At 45.0% G+C, this 18,769-nt stretch overlaps 1 protein-coding gene across 1 annotated transcript in view; it reads right to left on the bottom strand.

Annotated features, from left to right (window-relative positions):
- Nucleotides 1–7,687: 7,687 nt before the first annotated feature.
- The window catches only part of MAN2A1 (mannosidase alpha class 2A member 1), a 199,980-nt gene continuing 188,898 nt past the window's right edge, over nucleotides 7,688–18,769 (bottom strand). The window contains exons 21-22 of the mRNA XM_043913763.1: nucleotides 12,072–12,182; nucleotides 7,688–10,436 (exon numbers count right to left, since the gene is read on the bottom strand). Of these exons, the coding sequence (XP_043769698.1) occupies nucleotides 10,284–10,436; nucleotides 12,072–12,182 (264 nt within the window). The 3' untranslated portion in view covers nucleotides 7,688–10,283. The remainder of the gene's footprint in view (nucleotides 10,437–12,071; nucleotides 12,183–18,769) is intronic.

Genomic DNA, 18,769 nt, shown 5'->3' with positions numbered 1-18,769 from the left:
GGGGATTCTACATCAAGTGGACTCTACAGTCAGATAGATAAAAAGTCTACTTTCTTCTCTTATGGACCATTAGGAAATATTTTCAGCTTTGTGGGCCATATGGTCTCTGTCACAACCACTCAACCCTGCCATACAGTAGCCATAAACAGTATGTAACAAATGGTATGACTGTGTTCCATTAAAACTTTATTCGTACAAACAGGCAGTAGGTTAGCTTTGGCCTGTGGATTATAGTTCTCAGATCCTCAAGAGACCAAGACTGGAACTCCATTTCACTGGCCTTCACTTTCTTTTTCTGTAAAATGGGTATAATAACAGTACAGCCTTTATACAATGGCTGTAAGGCATTCCTAAATACGCCCTGGATTTACAGTACCTGGCACATAACACTCTAAGTGTTGGCAATTATTTTTATCATCATCTTATTTTACTTTTGGTCATACCTTCTGAAAAAGGAAGAGAAGAAGGAGTCAACATTTAGTGCTTTCTTTTCCCTTGCCCCTGACATTATCTGCTGGCTGCCCCGAGCCCCTGCAGCCTTGCATGCGTGGTCAGGCAGCTGACTGCCACAGCCCCACAGATGGCAACCCCAGACTCTGCAGGCCCCAGACAGTCGGCTTGCCTTCCACTTGGCACTTTGGCAAGTCTGGAACTCCTACAGCCTCCTGGCTCTGTGATGCCAGATGCTCGAATAGGTAGTTTTCTTTAAATACTGAAAAGCGTTCATTTTCCTGGTTTATTTCTGGAGACTTTAATGAAGCCAGGTGCAGTTTTAAAGGCCAGGCATCCACGCCTGTGGCCTTGGCCCCTTGCGTTCCCTTCTAAACTGAAATGTCCCCAAAGGGCTCTGCTTTGGTCATATTGTTGAAGCTGAAAGAACTGGGGCCACAACTGTTGGAACCTCACTCACCTCTCATGTCCAAAAGGGTGGGGCTCAGGATAAGATGGACTAGTCTTCACCTTACACAGGTTTACTGACTCACAAACCCTCATCACATTTCAGTGACACAGGGCCAAGAAAACTGCATATGACAAAGTTCCACTAAACTAGAAACTATTAGACCCTTTTAAAGCTCAAAGTATTTTAACAATGTGTCTCATTAGTTCTTTGATTCTTAGCTGGGTGACAACACTCCCGAGTTTATAGAGACAGCCCCAAAGCAGCCTGCCGGTGGACTAACAGGAGGGGCTGGTGACTGCGATCCCCTGGACCGCTGCTCTGCCCAAGCTTAGAGGGGATGCTGCTATTTCACTGATAAGACCACTGCAGGGTTCTGGAGTCAACGGTCTCACACACAAGAAACTTACATTCCCTACCTGTCTCGATCAAACATCACATGGCTACAGTGAAAAAAATTAATTTGGATACACATTTCCTTTTCTTCACAACGACTGACAATTATTAAGGTTTCCTGAAAACGGCACTCATACTCCTTTCCTTCCACCTTCTTAAATGTGCTCACCAGTCAATATGCACATGGATACCACCCTATCTCCGTTTTCTTCTGTAGGTTCAAAGTCTAAATACAGAGTAGGAGGGGCCTTTAAATTACACAAAAACATTTCCAGCCTAACTTCCATGACTTCCCCTCACCACACTTCCCACAGACATGAGCTTTCTTGTTTTATGTGCTGGGGTCACCCCCACTTCCCATGTCTAGCTGGTGATACACTTCCATCTGCCCGTTCAGCTCTCGCCCGCCGACCCTCCCCTCAGCACTCCAGGTGGATGCCGAGTCCCCTTCCCCTGGGCTCTGGGTACCCCACGTTTGTGCCACCAGCACTAAGGGGCCCTCTCAGCCTCTGACCTTACAGCCCTGTAAGTCCAGGCAGGTTCTTTCTCCCTCACTAGACAGGAGAGCCAGACGATTAAAATCCCACTCCCCCAGAGTGCAGAGCAGGTACCCTGCTCAAATGCCAACTCCTACCAATGTTTATTGGAACTCAATGCAAAATCTAACACCAACTGCCATCAGACTCTTATCAAAGGGAGTCTACGCATTCATTGAAGAAGAATTTGTAGATTTTCCTTAATAGATTTAAACTTCAAACTAATCATATTAACTGCGCTTTAAAAATCCATTTAGGAAGACAAAATAAACAAATAAGTCAAATTGCTTTTTTTGAAAACTCCCTTCCACACAGCCATCCCGAGAAGATTTCAATCCTGCATCTGACAAGGATATCCATCCCAAGGAAGGCAAGTACTCTGATCTTCTGCTCCAGGGGAGGGGGGCGAGTTTTGGATCAAACAAAGGCCTCCCTGCAATTTCAGATCATGCTTTGAAAGCCAACCAATGAAGGTTGCATTTGGTTTAGTGAAAGTGTTTCACACATCCAGACCCTAGAGACTCGTCTTGCTTGCTAGCATTGCCATTTAGATTTGGGATCAGAAAACGAGCCCCGGGACCACACTGATGACTCCAGATTCGGAAAGCTACCCAGGGTGTGGGGGCCAGGATCGCCAGGCTCCTCGGGAGATGCTTAACGTCGGCGCTTAAAAGCAGCGCTGTTGCAACTGCCTTCCTTTGCCCAGTTTGGAGATTCAGAAGTTCACTTACAGTCCTCCAATGAGAGAGATCTACTGGAAAAACTCTTATAGTGCCTGAACAGGTAGCTGACGCACTTCACAGAGGCCCGACCCGGCCACCTGGCCCCCGGTCCCCGGCGGCAGGCCATGCTCACCGTCTGTAAGACTCACCTCCCCGCGCAGAAGCAGCCTGAACCGCACTGAACCGCCCTGAACCGCACTGAAGCAGTTCCAGCCGCCCTGAACTTCACTGAAGCAGCCGGAGCTGCACTGAACCACCCTGAACTGCACTGAAGCAGCTCGAGCCACCCTGAGCCGCCCTGAACTGCACTGAAGCAGCCCGAGCCACCCTGAACCGCCCTGAACTGCACTGAAGCAGCCCGAGCTGCCCTGAACCGCCCAGAACCGCACCGAGGTGGCCCGGGCCGCAGTGAGCCTGGCACTCAGGGCGGGGCCAAAGGAGCTCTGTGCCCTTCGGGCATGTTTCTGGGACACACGTCCTGGATTCATTTTGCCTTTGTTATCTTTTCATCTTATACTTGAGGAAAGTGCCTACGCAGTAGCATTAGGAACAGTTTTATTAACTATTCTGAGCAAACGCGCAAGGCGGTGGGAGCAGTAGGGACACAGTAAGAGGCTGTGTTCTGAGAACTGGCCCTGACAGCCTCAGCCAGGCAAGCACACGGCGCACCGCTCTAAGCAGCGTGGGGTGCCGAGGCAGCCGTGAAGAGCGCACGTTTAAACGCCTTCGGTTCTCTGTAACGTAACACCGAATGAACGCCAAGGGGCTGAAACACTAAGGCGCCGTGACTTCACGTGACGAGAAGGTGGGAGCTGGCTCACGCGGCATCTCAGCACCAACGGGGACCCACCAGGCTCTGCCCATTTTCATTCGATCCTCAGGCGTCTCTCTGCAGGGTTGCAAAATGGCTGTGGCCGCTCCAGCATCAACACCACACAAAGCTGCCTTGGAACATGGCTGCGTGAGGATGAGGTGCTCTCCCCTTTTGAAGACGGAGGAATCCTCCCCCGGAAGTCCCCGGCTGACTCCTCCTCACAGTTCACTGGCTAAAACTGTGTCACAAGCTAATTCTTAAATCAGTCATCAAGGCTATAGAAAGAAATCGTGACTGATTTAGACCAATTACAATCTACCTCCTGAGGCTCATGACTCTCCAATATGTGAATAAAATCAGGATTTTATTAGCAAAGAAGCCAGAGGGCCAGTGGCTGGTTGTGAAGCAAGTATAATATCTTCCATAAGGAGGTCACCTCCTTGAGGGAAATTAGGAATGCAGCTTGAAACATTTATGCTTTAATTTCGGGTAATGGGAATTTATTGAGGGTTTTCTGGGCAGGAAAATACCATCAACAAATACTGTTCAATACCATTAAGATGTAAAGGACTTCTCAGCCATCTATTCTGAAAATTGCAGTTGTCTCTCAATATTCAATGGTGATCAACATTTTCATCAATTTATTGAACACGTATTTTCTGAATGCCTGCTGTTCCAAGTGCGGAAATACAAAGTGGACAGACAGCTGGGGTCCCTGCCCTCAGTAGCGCTTACAGTCCACTGGGGAAGGCAGACTGACATTTCACACTTGGCTCTGTTAAGAAGAAAAGAAGCGGGGTAATAAAATACTCAGTGAGGAAGTAGGGGTAGGACTAGTATAAACGGGCTGGTCCAGGGGATTCTCGAGGTGACAATGGACTGGAGCAGAATCGCAAGGAGCCTGCAGGAAGGCGTGAGAGCAGAAACGCTGGCACACGAGGGACGGGGGCAGAGGACAGCAGGAACAGCGTACGGAGCTTCCCTTCTCGCCAGCTCCTTGCCGACACTTGTTTCTTGCCCTTTTTGATAACAGACCTTCTGACAGGTGTGAGAGACTTTCCTTCTTGAAAAATGTTCCAGGCCAGTGCTTTAGCATGCATGTTAATCCTCTGGGGAGGGGTCTTGCCAACACGCAGATGGTGATTCAGCAGGTCTGGGGGTGGGCCTGAGACTCTGCATCCCTAACAAGCTCCCAGGTGATGCCCACGCTCCCGGTTTGAAGGCCACACTGTGTGGCAGGATTGTAGCCCAAGGCGCCCAATCCACGAAGAATGCAAATAGCGTGGATTTTTAGTTGTTTTTCCTACCAGTCTCTTATACATACCACGTGCTCCAGACCACTGTTAATACTGTAGACACACGCTGCTATTCAACTAGAATGAGCTGTTCAGTTCCTTAGTTGCATGCAGCACATCCAAATGCTGGTGGACCACACGTGGCTAGTGGCCACCATACTGGGCGGCACATGTAGAAAGAACCCTGCCATTATCACAGAAATGTTTTATTGGAGAGCGCTGCCCCAAACAGAAGGAACTCTTTCTAGTTCTTCAGGCTTGCTGCTACCATGTCTTCCCTTATTCTGGTTTTTACGGAGAACATGCATATTCCTTCTACCTGCTGAAGTCAAATGTATCTTTAAGGAACTATTTCAAGCCTATCTCTTGTATGGAACCTTTCCTGAAATTAAAGCTAAGTGTGCTCTCTGCTTCCTTAAAATCTGCACATTTGTTTCTTCTCAGCAATGTATTTCTTACTGTATTTTGCCTACTTAGTATCCAAAGTACCCTAGTATCCAACTCCCTTTTCTCTGGTTGTTTTGATGGGGTAGGGGGTAAGGGGAGGTCTATTCTCATGTGTTTTGTCCACGTGATTCAGTTGAACCTAACTCCACCGCTAGTCATTGTCATTAGGATATAAGCAAGATGACCGCCAGTACTGTCGACTCTGGGACATTTGCTGAAAATCCGAATGAAGGTGCTCTTACCAGTGGGGTCACGAGGCCGGCTGGGTGCAGGTCTGGCTCTGCTGGAAGCCATCTTGCCATTGCATGCGCGGTCCTTGCCTGAGAGGAGAACAACTCAGAGGAAAGCAAGATAAGAGGAAAAACCACATCCTGGATGACATCACCCTATCGTTGCTTCCAGCTGTATTTGGAGTTCTATCTCCCCTTGACGTTTGTTACTGGGAGCAATAAATCACTTACTTTTGCTCAAGCCAATGTACACTGAAGGAGCCTCATCCACTAAAGCCACTCTTCAGCCACCCCTGCAGCCATTTACAGTCACACCCTTAGTTGGTGTCACATCACAGCTTTGTAGAAGGAATGTAAGCATATGCCCATCTAAACTAAATTTTTCTTTACCCGTTTTAACTTTCAAACGATTTTGGCATGTTGATAATCAAATAACATGGAGCCAAAATTTTTTCATCATCTGATGATATTAGTATTTTTATTAATATTTCTCTAGGGTTTTACAGCTCAGTGTATATATATTACAAACCGATTAGTCTCTCCACTTTGTGAGTCACCCCAAACAAGTATAAACTTCCTAGTTAGTGTGTATTCTTTGCCTGGCTAACACATATGTGAATATGTATCCCTCTCCCTCCCCCACCTCCTGGCTTTGAGGAAATTCCCCTAAAGCCACTAAGCTGCGTGCTGGCCTGGGCTGGCAGCCTGGAGGGTGTCTTCAGACTCCCACCCTTCCAACACGCCTTACCTTCCGCATCTGATCACAGACCTTCTGCTTCACATCTTGGCATACTCTCATCTTATCCTGGAATACATGGATGTGGCCACGACCTCCCCCCTCCTTACTGGCTCAGAAGGTCCCACAGGCACAGTGTTCCTGGAAAGGCTCCTGAACCCCAGCCTCAAAGCTGATCCAAACCCAGACGTGAAACTCACTACCACCCCTGCCTGCCAATTGCCTGCTATTGGGTTGGCCAAAAAGTTCCTTTGGCTTTAAAGTACAAATAAAAGACACATTTTTCATTTTCACCAAGAGCTTTATTGAACAATGTATTCACCGTTTTGTTTTTTTTTTTTTCCCTACTACGTTCTGCCATTTTCCAGGCAACGTCATAATCTCATCTTCCCAAAACTTTTTATCTTTTTGAGCAAAGAACTGTTTCAAGTGTGTTTATAGTCTCCAGGGAACTGAAATTTTTTTTCCATTAAGAGAATTCTGTAAAGATGAAAATAAATGGAAATCCAAAGGTCTGGAGAAATACCTGGATGAATCAGAACTTCCCAGCCAAGCTGTAACAGTTTTTGCTTGGTCATCAAAGTAACATGTGGCCTTGTGCAATTCTGGGGGAGATGATGCTTTTCCTTGAGCACTGCTTTCAGTTGATCTAACTGGGAGCAGTACTTGTTGGAATTAAACATTTTCCAGCAAGAGCTCATAGAGAGGACTCCCTTCCAATCCCACCATAGAGAAAATGTCACCTTCTTTGGATCAAGACTTGCCTTTGGTGTGACTGGTGGTGGTTCATTTTGCTTGCCTCACAATCTCTTCCCTTCCACATCACTGTACAGTATCTATTTTTCATCACCCAATATGATTTGTTTTAAAAAACAGAACATTTTTATTACCTTTCATTAGAGAACTGGACATGAAAATATGGTCAAGAAGGTTTTTTTCTTAACTTATGTGGAACTCAAACATCATAGGGATTAACATAACCGAGCTGGCACAAGTGATTTTCAGTGCTTGATTTGGGTATTTTGAGTGCGGCAGCTATCTCCCTGTGGTATACGCTGATTGTTCTCAACGTCTCCATTTGATTGCTATCAACTTCAACTGGTGTACATGACTGTGGAATATTGTCCAGAAAGAAATATCCAGCATGAAACTTCGCAAACCGCTTTTGAAAAGTTAGCTCAATCACAACACCTTCTTCATTCACTGCATAGATATTTTGAGTGTGTGTTTCAGTTGCATTTTTACCTTTCTTGAATAAAGCATAATATGCCAAAAAACGTTGCTTTTTCTTCCATCTGCATTACTAAAATGGCTACACATCAATTCACCAACTGATTTTTTTTTAAATACATGTTGATATGACAGTAGTCACAACACAGTGTAACAAAATTGTTTTGAAAATAAAGACAACTAGATAAAGTGCTACTAGAACCATCCATCTTAGAGGAAAACACTGAATAAACTTTTTGGCCAACCCAACAGAAATGGACTGAAGAAGCAGCAATTCACTCATGACAGAAGACAAAACAAGCCCTTCCTCTACTCAACCCACCAAAACATTTAATATATCTTGTTTACAAAATAAGATTTAAGAACTACTCTAGAGGACCATGCACATGGTAAGATTTATCTTTTATTAGATATCTTATATTACATATTCCCAAAGATATAAAATCTTCCAAGAGAAAATATTAAAACCTATTGATTTCAAGGAAAGCAACATAATCAAGATGAAAGCAAAATTTTTTTTCCAGACAAAGGAATGTGAAAACGTTTCAGCACAAATACAACAAAGACATGGGAAGGTAATTACAATGTTTTACAACACATTTTACAGCATTTTGTTTTAATCAGTATTTGCAGAAAACAAGGATGCTGAGTTCTCAAACACTGCAGTTATAACCCCAAATTAAATTTTCAAAAAAAAAAAAGAGAGAAAGTAATGAACTACTTGGTCAACTGAACATCTGCAATAATGAATGTAATAAAACCTAAGCAAACAAATATGCCACTGAGATCACAACTGAAGTGTATGATTTTTAGCGTGTGCCAGGGACACTAAATTATTTAATCAGTTCTTGACCACAACCCAAAGCAAAAGCATCCTCTCTTCATTTCCCTGATGATTTATTCTAAAAACAAAAAGCAGAAACTTGCTGGTGAAAGAGAATTTCTGCTTTACCTGTTAGCAGCTGGTGACAACACACACTGCGTAAGACCCCGACGGAACACAGGGCCGCTCCATCGCAAACAACCAGGAGGGGCAGGGCCACTGCTATTGCATCAGACTTTATTTCAACTGATCAGAGATTCCAGAGCGATTAAGTACAACCACTTGAACCACAGAACACAGTGAACTCCTTTAGGAAGGTTTTACACTTAAGATGCAATGAAAATACTGATCTTATTCCTGGGATTTGTGTCTGGCAATCCTAATGTCTGTAGATGTTCACAGAAAGTAAGTTTGTTTTTTGTTTTAGTTGTTTATCCCCCCAAAACAAGGAAGGAAACTTACAGTACATGTTTATTGCAAGAAATTACTCTCTTGTAATATCTTCATCAACACTAGTATTATTTCCTTAATAATCAAAGGCGAAAGAAGTTTATGAACTTAATGGAACAGTAATCTAAGGAGCTGCATCTTGACTGAAAATACAGATGATAACCAGGCTACATGATAAAATAGAAATGATGTTTTATTTCTATATGAAGATGTTGGAATGGCAGGAGGTAAAATGGAAATTATGTCAGATAATACTAAACGTATTACTTAACACAGAGAATTTTCAGCAGTGCACCTAGTCAAGAATCCTTTCTATGCTAAAATGGAATGCTCTAAATGTTGGTTTTATTTTAATGTCAAGTTAACAGTGATCCCAAGTAAATTTTATCAAAAGTATTGTAATGGCACATAGGTTTAAAACTTCATTTTGAGGTTAGCATATACAAAAGTTTGAAATTCACTGAACAAACATATTCTTTAATATGATAAATTATGATGAGTTACATATAAGTGGGTTTCAAAACGGTCTATTTTAAAGCATTCTCTCTTCAAAATGGTGAACTCTTGTGAAATGAAAACAGTATGTGGATTCTGCTTGTTACAAAATCCTTGCTTCAAGTTGCAGTCTCCTTGGCAGCAGCATATTTTAATTAACAATATTTTTCTTCCTTGTTTTGTTTTCTGACATCTCAGTACATTCAAATAGTCAAAATGTTTAGAGTAACATCACCACAAATTTAATGAAACAGATCAGAACGTGGCCAGCATTGTCAGGCAAAAATTATACAATTTACGTGTCATAGAAAGTACTCACCCCTCCCCCCAGCCACTCCCCACCTCCCCCAACAGTAATATGGACACCAAAAGATTTAACAAGACTTATAAAAAAATAAGGCACATTTATTCTGATATGGTAATTTTAAAATAGAAAACCCCTCTCAGAACATCTGTATTCAAATGAGCTGTGTAAAAAGACACCTTGTGGGTGCCTAAAAGAGGTCATGGTACCTATAGAATTGCTTCTCCTAGTTTAGTGACAATGGAATAAATTGCACCTATCCCACATTGTCAAGTAATGAAAATATGCCTCTTTGTCTACTACTGAATGATTCAAAATCTGGTATTTCTGGAAATACTTACAAAGGGTAGGAAGGGAGGGGTCAAGTGGTAGAAAAACATGTAAAAGCAACGATATATATTATCAGGATTGATGGATTGCACTTTTCCACATATTTCAACACATAAAGATCTTCTAACATGTATGAATGATTGCAACCATTTTGGCCATTAGCTATTACCCACCAGCTTTTTATTCCATTTTGGTAAAAATGGGTATTTTTGTAAAACTAACAAAGGGTCAGCAACATGAATACTTAGAACAATCTCTTCACAACCCCCAACACAGATATAATTAGTTAACATTTAACCTGAGATACAATCTGTTGAGAGGCTGTCTTTAGACATGTCTTCGTTTGTTGCATCAATTCATACTGATGATAGTAGTTCATGGAAGGAACTTAAAAAAAAACAAAACTAGTTTGTAGCATGGCTTTTCTTCTCTCCTACTGTATTGGTTTAAGAAAAAGAATCACAGAATTCATGTCCTCACAGTAGCCAGAAGCTAAAATAATGTGCTTCTCTATTGCACGTAAAACCAAGAAGTGTATCAAAGCCAATGCTTCCCAAGCCAAAGCTGAAAGCCGGGTTCACCTCAAGTGGATTCGGAACGTGCTGATCTCCATGGGACTCAAGCTGATTTCACTTATATTTCGGGCGTCTAGAGGAGAATGCATCAAGGATAATGACGAAGGTATGATGCTTACAACAGTGAACTTGCTAAAAAGTTTCTGGACCAATATCTAAAAGGTAAATGATAAAAAAATTACATGTTTAGAATAACTTTGAAGAAAGACAAGCAGTGCATCTACATATTCAGTGTGAGAAAACGTGAAAAGTATGTTTCCGCGCAAAAGCAGCGGAAGGGGGCGATTAGTCCACCTCCACACACTTGAGCATGGAGACCAACTCTGAAGGGAGACTGGAGCCCAGTAACAGGAGAGCGCTTTCTTCCGGATCCCTTCCCAGCTGCTTCACAGCGTATCGTGTGCAAGGGCCTTTCTCAATCAAAGAAAGGACTCCACAGTCCAAGAGCTTTAAACACACCCACACCCTCGTTCCGTCAGCACTCACCCCAGCAGCGGGGCTTCTTCACCACCCTCCCTGAGCCAGAAGAGCTGGGGGACAGGCCCCAGGCCCCCAGGAAGGCCCTCATACAAGTGAGTCATTTGCAGGGTAGGAAGGTTGTTTGGAAAATACTATGCTCACTCTTGCAGGTTCTTCTAGTATGTCTCTCTGGACCGTATAACCCCCTTAGGACTCAATGCCTTAGTGTCTGAGTACACACGTTCACACCCAAGCGTCTCAGATCATCACTGAGAAGGGAGAGTAGGAACAGTGGGACAAGCAACAGGGCCATCAGTGCCCCTCTGAGCACTAGGGCCATGCGGCAGGAGGCGAAAGGAACGGACGCGCACGGCCTCCCCGCCGCCTTTCACCTTCCCCTTTCTGGAGCCTGTGCTACACACATGCTAACTGCAGGACAGAACGGCACCCCTGGAGTCCATCCGACACCATGCCTGCGAGGTCCTGAAGAGCGGGCCGGCTAGCTGGCTTGGTGTGGGGCCGCCGGTGTGCTGCAGACAGCCCCAGCCTGCCGGAGCCAGAGGCCTGAGGCGGAGGCGCCCTTCCCTCTGAGAGAGGCTGACGGGGACCAGCGGCAAGGCCAGCTGGAGAGAAGCCAGAGGGGCAGCCGGCGGTCAGTGGTCAGCCTGAGGACCCGCTGGCCTGCACAGTGCGGACAAAGGCCTGGGGCCGAGCCACCCCGCCGGCCCCACTGCAAGCCTGCACCCACACTGTGTGTGTGTGAGCCGCTCAGTCGTGTCCGACTCTGCGACCCCACAGACAGTAGCCCACCAGGCTCCTCTGTCCATGGGATTCTCCAGGCAAGAGCACTGGAGTGGGCTGCCATTTCCTCCTCCAGGGGACCTTCCAACCCAGGGATCAAAGCCGGTCTCCTGCACTGCAGGTGGATTCTTCACTGTCTGAGCCAGAGGGAAGCCCCCACGCAGTTACTTGGCTCCCGCAGGGCCTGGGTTTGCCATCACTGAACTGGATCAAACCTGAGCCGTCTGAGAGAGGCGGGGAGACAGCGGGAGGGAAGAAGCCGCTTTGCGGGCTGGAAACGAAAGGCCTAAGAATCGGTGAGGCCCTGTCTTCAGACATGCACCTGTCTGCCGGGGCAGTCTGATATCAACAAGGAGAAAAGACTGAACACTGGGACGGGGCTTCCTTAAGAAGGGAAAACTTGAACAAACTTGAAGCTGAGGTGAAGGAGTCTGCGGAAAGGCAATGAAACATCTCCTTGTCAGGATTGCCTGCAGAAAGTAAGGATTTCAAAGCGCTAAATCAGCAGGAGAGACAAGTTTTCGGCTCACCTTTCCCCGGGTCGTGGAACACAGCAGCCCGGCGCCTCTGCTGGAGAAGTGGCAGTCGAACCCCTTCCTGTGCAGGATCAAGGCGGCCTCGCTGGAGTGCTTGCCGTCCACCTGTGAACGGGCAGACAGCAAGACACCACGGGGACGCTGAGCGCATGCTGACCCCACTGCACAGCCTCGATGCCCTGTCCCCAGCCACAAATGCTCTTGTATCTCAAAGTGACTTCAAGCCCCCCACTCCCACTCAGGCTGGGTGCTGAGCCTGCCCACTCCTCAGCGACACCGCCTTTCCCAGGCGCCCAGGTGACGTTCTGAGAGTCCTTGGCAAGTCATTCAAGCCTCGGTCCCCTCCACGGTTCCTAAGGACATGGGCTATCTTTTGTCCACATGTTATACACCGGTTTGTCAGAGTTTCTTCAAATAAAGCATTTCATTTTAATTTACTTTTAATAAATCCATCAGCTGAATAAAGTATACCTGAATTTGGTCCTTATCTGGTCAGTGAATGATGTATCATCCATCTTAAAACTGAAATATGCTTCTTCACTGAATACTAATTTTTGTTAATTGCATTAATATTTTTAATCTTTAATGTATTGGTTCATGATTTTTATATGAGACATTTAAATTGAATTAGTTATGCTTATCACTTGCTAAGCCAGCCACATTTATTAGCTTGATGTATCATTTAAATTCACATTACAGAAGCTATTCTTCTTGTGCAGGCAAAAAGGAAAACACTAAAAATGACAAGTCAGCTACAGTGATCAGTATACACTTTCCTGCAGTAAAATTTCTTGCACCCAATTCAAGTAACAATGCCTTGAAAGCTTTAAGTCCTTGAACATTTAAAATTATAACTATTTAATAAATTTTATGTTTTTTAAACCAGGAAATGTTTATGATAAAATGGATTAATAAAATCTTTGGAAAAGTTAAGCAATGCACACTTACTGTACAGACACATTTACTCTTTCTTTTTTATGTGACCACAGATATGAATATGCCGAGGTTCTTGATCAACCTGGAAAGTGAAAGTGGCTCAGTCGTGTCTGACTCTTTGTGATCCCACGGACTATAGGGGACCTTCCCAACCGAGGGACCGAACCCAGGTCTCCCGCATTGCAGGTGGGCTCCTTACTGCTTGAGCCACCAGGGAAGCCTTGGCCAGACTTACTAGGGCATAGAATTTTTTTAATGTGCTACAGAGACATCTCTTCTGAATAGCTGCCAGCATTCCCAACACTGATTTGCTTTTAATGTGACTGAACAACTTAAATCTGTCCTCACCTCAGATTCTTGGCTGGAATAACCTGTTTTATGACATTTTACACTGGTATTTTGCAGTGGTACTGCTAAAAAATTTTTTTGAAGAAAGAGAAAAAAGTCATTTAGGGATTCTGAATCATTACAGGACCACACAGTACACATAGCAAGTTGAAGTAATATGATAAAGATTTCTAATGAAATTTCAAACAATTTTACAGTCTCTAAATAGCATGAAAATAGCACATTAAAAAAACCTTGTATTTAGTATGTACAGAAGGATAACAGTTATGCCAATTTTGAAACCCTGGAACAGTCTTTTATTCTTCCTGAGCACCAGTCTCCTCGTCTGTAAAATGGAGCTAATGCATGTCTTATCTCCTCATAGAGTCATGTTGTGAGTTAACCCACTAAAAATACTGTATGAGGCAGCCCAGCTTGTAGGACAGACTGAGCTAGTGCAGAAATTGTAGAAATAAGAGGTTCACAATCTGGGCTGGGAGTCAGACAGCCTAAGATCGGTAGCCTACTTCTGCAATTTACTAGCTGCTGATTTCAGCAAAACTGTTTTTCCTTTACCATAAAAAAAGAGATAAAAAGGGGCAGCATAATAAGGACTTAGCCCAGGGTCTGGAGCGAAGAAAGACCTTAGTATATTATTACTATTATTTATATCAACATCATTCATCAAATAAACAGTAGTTATTTTCATAACAGTTACAAGTTAAACAATATTCTCTTTTAACTTCTTATTCACAAATTTATTTTATTGGCATCATAGCTTTGTAATTAAGGAGTCAGGATAGTCCTAAATTATATGTCCACAACTATACCTCAAAGTCCTAAGAGTTCTGATTCAAATTCACAAATTAGGTGGCCTCTTAATTAAACTCCAAAAGCACTCATTACTATATCGTTGGCATCTGGCCATTTTAACTCACTAGACCACCCTTAAAAAAAACACTGATAAGCAGGCACTGTGAAAATTCCTGCAAAACATTTGTTCTCGGAATAACGACTGTGTAAGGTCTTTAGCAGACTGATGATGACAAAAAAAAGTGGGAAGGGAGACACTTTCAGGATTCTGCCATTGAATTAGACAAGAGATTTAAACAAACAGTACAAAAGTGGAGATTAAAGTCATAAAAATTAATTTTCACTTATGGGAAAAAAGTTTTACTTTTGTAAAAACTAAAATTGCATCATTTTCACAAGGACTAAAAGACTAATAAAATGGCATTCATTTTGTGTAAGTTTTTAAAAATCAAATATTCATGAAAGTATCAGTTTTCAAGCAAAAATACCTGAGGCAAAGCAGCAGTTTTTCAGTTTCAAAGTCTGTCTAGACACTTTATTTCCAAGAAAACTGTTTTTCAAAGTAGGGAAACTGTGATTTTAACTTGAATATGTATGCAGGAAATTCAGCTACCCTCAAGTAGTCACAGCATACGCTCTAGGAGAGTAAACAAATTTTGAAAGACCTCTTTTTATATTCATTAACATATTAATAAAATCCAGACCTCTAAAAAGTGGGGGGGCATGGGGAAGAAAACTTATAAATTTGAAACTGCATCATCGCTGTGCTGGGTGAGTGTCAAACTGTCTTTCTAGAACAGATCACCGTTGAGGCTGAATCACTGTGTGGATGTTCCCAAGCTGTACCAGGAAAATTCACTGTAGAACTTATCTCTGAGGAAAAACCAACACTGAGTTTCTAGACTAAGCAGGGCTCATAAAACTTCTCCAGCGACTGGGGGAAGGCTGGGCAAGAAGATCTGGCTACAAGTGACATCGTCAGGCTCAGAGGAGGCTAGCCTGGAGGCTTGGTTTGGTTCCAGCAGGAACCAGATCAGGACTGAGGCTGTCACTCACCTCTGAAAACTCAGGGAGCCAGGTGAGACTCGGGAAGAGTCCCTCCAGTGATGAGGGGAACGTGGCTGCAGCTGACACTTGCTGGGCGCTCGCCGTGTGCCGGGCTGGGCAGGGTGCTCTGCAGGGATGAAGCCACCCCCTTACGGCCCCTTTGGAGCAGGGCAGGCGGCGTAAAGGCGCGCCGCTGTACTCACGGGCACAGGCACTGACCGCAACACACTCCCCCTCGTCCTCAGACAGCAGCTAGCACAGTAACGCCACTTTGCTTTCCATCCTCTCTCCTCACCAACGGTCGATGCATCCTTCTATGAGTATTCCTCTATTACTGAGCAGGCAAGAAAAAAGCAAGCAGGGTACTTCCCAAGACTGTCTGCACGGCCCCAGGCAGAAGGCCGCATGCGGCACTGAGCAGGCGCCTGGAGTCAGGCTCCCGGGTGCGCCTCCAAGCATCGCCACTTCCTGGCTGTGTGAGGGGAGGTCTCCCCCACCCCAGGCCGGCCCGCCTCCTTGCCTGCACAACGGGGCACTGTACGGCCGCCGCGAGAGCCACGGCAAGCCACAGGACGCACCCAGGGCGCCGCCTGGGCCGGAGGCGGCTTTAGTACGTCACATCGGAGCGACCTGAGAAATCAGCAATGAACCACACAAGGAACACGCATCACAGACACGCCAACATTTACTGTGGCAATAAGCTTCAACGTTCTCCAATTAAAAAGAAAGTGCCAATGTTTTTACTTCATAATCAGTAACAGTCAAACTGCTGAGGACTGAGTGACCTCAGCTGAGACCTTGTTAAAACTTCGTGCTTACTACGTGCCGGATGCTCTTCCACATGCTTGACAACTCTCACCTCACCGGGGCCTGACAGGGCCTCTCTCGGTGACACCCTCACCACCGCCTGGTCACCGGGGAGGACTCTGGCGTGCGGACGATCCAGGGCCCGCTCTGAGCCAGCCGGGCAGCGAGCGGACGGAGTGCCCTGGACCCAGCGGGCCCGGCCCCCACGCCGCGCTGCCGCGGCTGCGTTCCCCCGCCTCTGCCGAGCTGCGGACTGGTGCGCGCAGACACCGGCCTGAGAGGGAGGAGGATCGCTTTTGACTTAATATAACAAAAGGTTATCAACCTAAGGAGATCACCTAAGGAGACTTTCCAGCTTCTGATCTCAGGCTGGAAAATGGGAGTATTTAATCAATGGTTCCAACAGAGCAAAAATCAAGACTTACTGAAACATATAAAGAAAGAAAGGTTTAGAAACTATTACTTCTATCCACCTACAACCTGCCCAGCCATCCACTCACCCCATTCTAAAAGATTTAAGGCCACCCTGAAAATCACCCCACATACGACAGCCTCTTCTCAGCAGAGGAACAGGCAGGTGCTGCTTTCCCAAGGTGGATAACTCTGCAAACGTGAGAGCCGGGCTGCTCCTGTGAGGCCCACAACCCGTAACTGCTGCAAGCCGGCAACAGTGCCTGTGGACACACCGTTTCCTGAGGGAGAGGGGCTGCCACGGTGCTGGACTCCCCAAGGAGAGTGCGACCCCGCCCTTCCCAGATGACGCCATGGCTGAACACCTGGGGGGAGATGGCTCCACGTTGCTCAGGTTCTTTGACGATATCAAACACCTCTCATATTTCAGTGCATTCTGGCAGGTAGGAAGGCTGGAAAATCTCACACTGTTATAAGTCCGAACACAGGAAATAACCAGTAGAAATTCATTTTCCAGGGCACTTGTTAAAATGTCAATAACAGTTATCCTGTTTTAATCAACAAGGTAGCATGACAGAAAGAAAGGGGAAGGTGAACGGTTGTCCTCAGATATGTACAACAAAGAACATTTTTTCCCCACAATTTTCACCTTTCCAGAAACTAGGGGGAGATCAATAAAGCACCAATCGATTCTTTTAAGAAAGGCAAAATAAATTCTAAACCTTAAACTGCCTCTTACAAGAAAAGAAGGGGGTGGTGAAAACAAGTTGAGAGAGAAGAGTTTATTCAGTAAGTGGTGCTGACGTTGAAATGACTGGTTAACTCTCTGTAAGAAACACTCAAGCACAAACCAAAATAAATCCCATATAGAATAAAGAGTTACATGTAACACATACAGATAGAGAGGAGAGATATACAGACAGATGTCTAGGAATGAGGGCTTCCCTGGGGGCTTGGATGGTGAAATGGCCACCCACACCAGGATCCCCATCTGGAGAACTCCACGGACAGGGGAGCCTGGGGACCTACAGTCCACTGGGCCACAAAGAGTCAGACTCGGCTGAGTGACTAACACTTTTCACTTCACATCTATGGATAAATAAAATAAAAATATATTTGAAAATAAAAGCAAGGAAAACAATCTGCAAAAAAGAGTGGAAGTAGATATCACTGTTCAAAACATCAAGGCAGAATGACTCCATGAAGCTAAGCTAAGCAGCTTAATCAAGTTCTTCCCCATCCCTGGAAAGTCAGCATTCCAGATGGAACCTCTCATTCTAGCTTGATCCACGACTCATCCTCCCATGAGATTCTCCCAGCATCCTCTCTCCCAAGGCTCTCTTCTCCCTAAGTCACTTCCCTTTCCTGAGGATGTGCACTTGACTAGTACTCTTATTCCCTAGTTTTCAACCCATTACAGAAGCTTCTTTTTATAACTCAGGCTGTTGACAGTGCAAGAAAAGAGAGTGATGAAGAGAAGAGTTGGACACCAGGCACACAGGAAGAGAAGGCTAACATTTAAATTCCTCAACAGTGGCTGGAGCACGCTGGGCCATGCAGCTGTGGGGCAGGGTTTTAAGAGATGTTTGTTCTCCTCTCCATCTGACTACAAATATATGACATAGTTGATTTTTTTCAAAAAAAGACAAAACAAAACTATAAACCTGAAAAGCAAGATATGTCTATGTAAAAACAAGCTCCTCTATCAAATAGAATAATTTTTGAAAACTGGACCTTTTTTGTTGCTGTTTTATTTGCTTGCTTTTCTGGAAAGCTGGACTTTGAGAACAGATTTAGTAAATCTTGAAATCATCATGTGATCCCCTGAGATCACATTCAGCACCTAGGTTCAGAAGAACTGGACGTGGCTCCTGATTCTGCCATTCACTGGTAGGTAATTAAATTTTAAGTATTTAATCTAACCCTTACTTTCCCAATTCAGTAACGCAGATAACAGCAATTTCTAGAATCACTAGGAAGAGTTTTTAAAAGTTACTAGTTCCTAAGCTCTCCACCCCAAATCTACAGAATCAGAATCTCAGAGATGAAGACATCTGTGGAAGTCTTTTCTATAATCTCACCGCTATCACCTGGACACAGTGAGTTTGAGGACTTTAGCTGGAAAAGCTGAACCACCTCAGGGGGTTAGCAGACCCCCCAGGACCCACATGCTCTCTGAGTCTTGAGCACACAGCGCCTTCCTCCACCAGGAGCAGGGAGCCCAGGGCTGGAGTGCAGAGCCTGCAGACAGCGGCCTGGAGCGCAGGCCAGCAGAGGGCCCCCTATCATGCTGCAGGAGGAGGGGTCAGGCAGCAAGGGCGATGCGCCCCTTTAATGTTACGGAGGTCTGC

This window comes from Cervus elaphus, chromosome 9 (assembly GCF_910594005.1).
Source record: "Cervus elaphus chromosome 9, mCerEla1.1, whole genome shotgun sequence".
Taxonomy (NCBI): Eukaryota; Metazoa; Chordata; class Mammalia; order Artiodactyla; family Cervidae; genus Cervus; species Cervus elaphus.
This window is presented reverse-complemented; position numbering and strand designations above follow the sequence as displayed.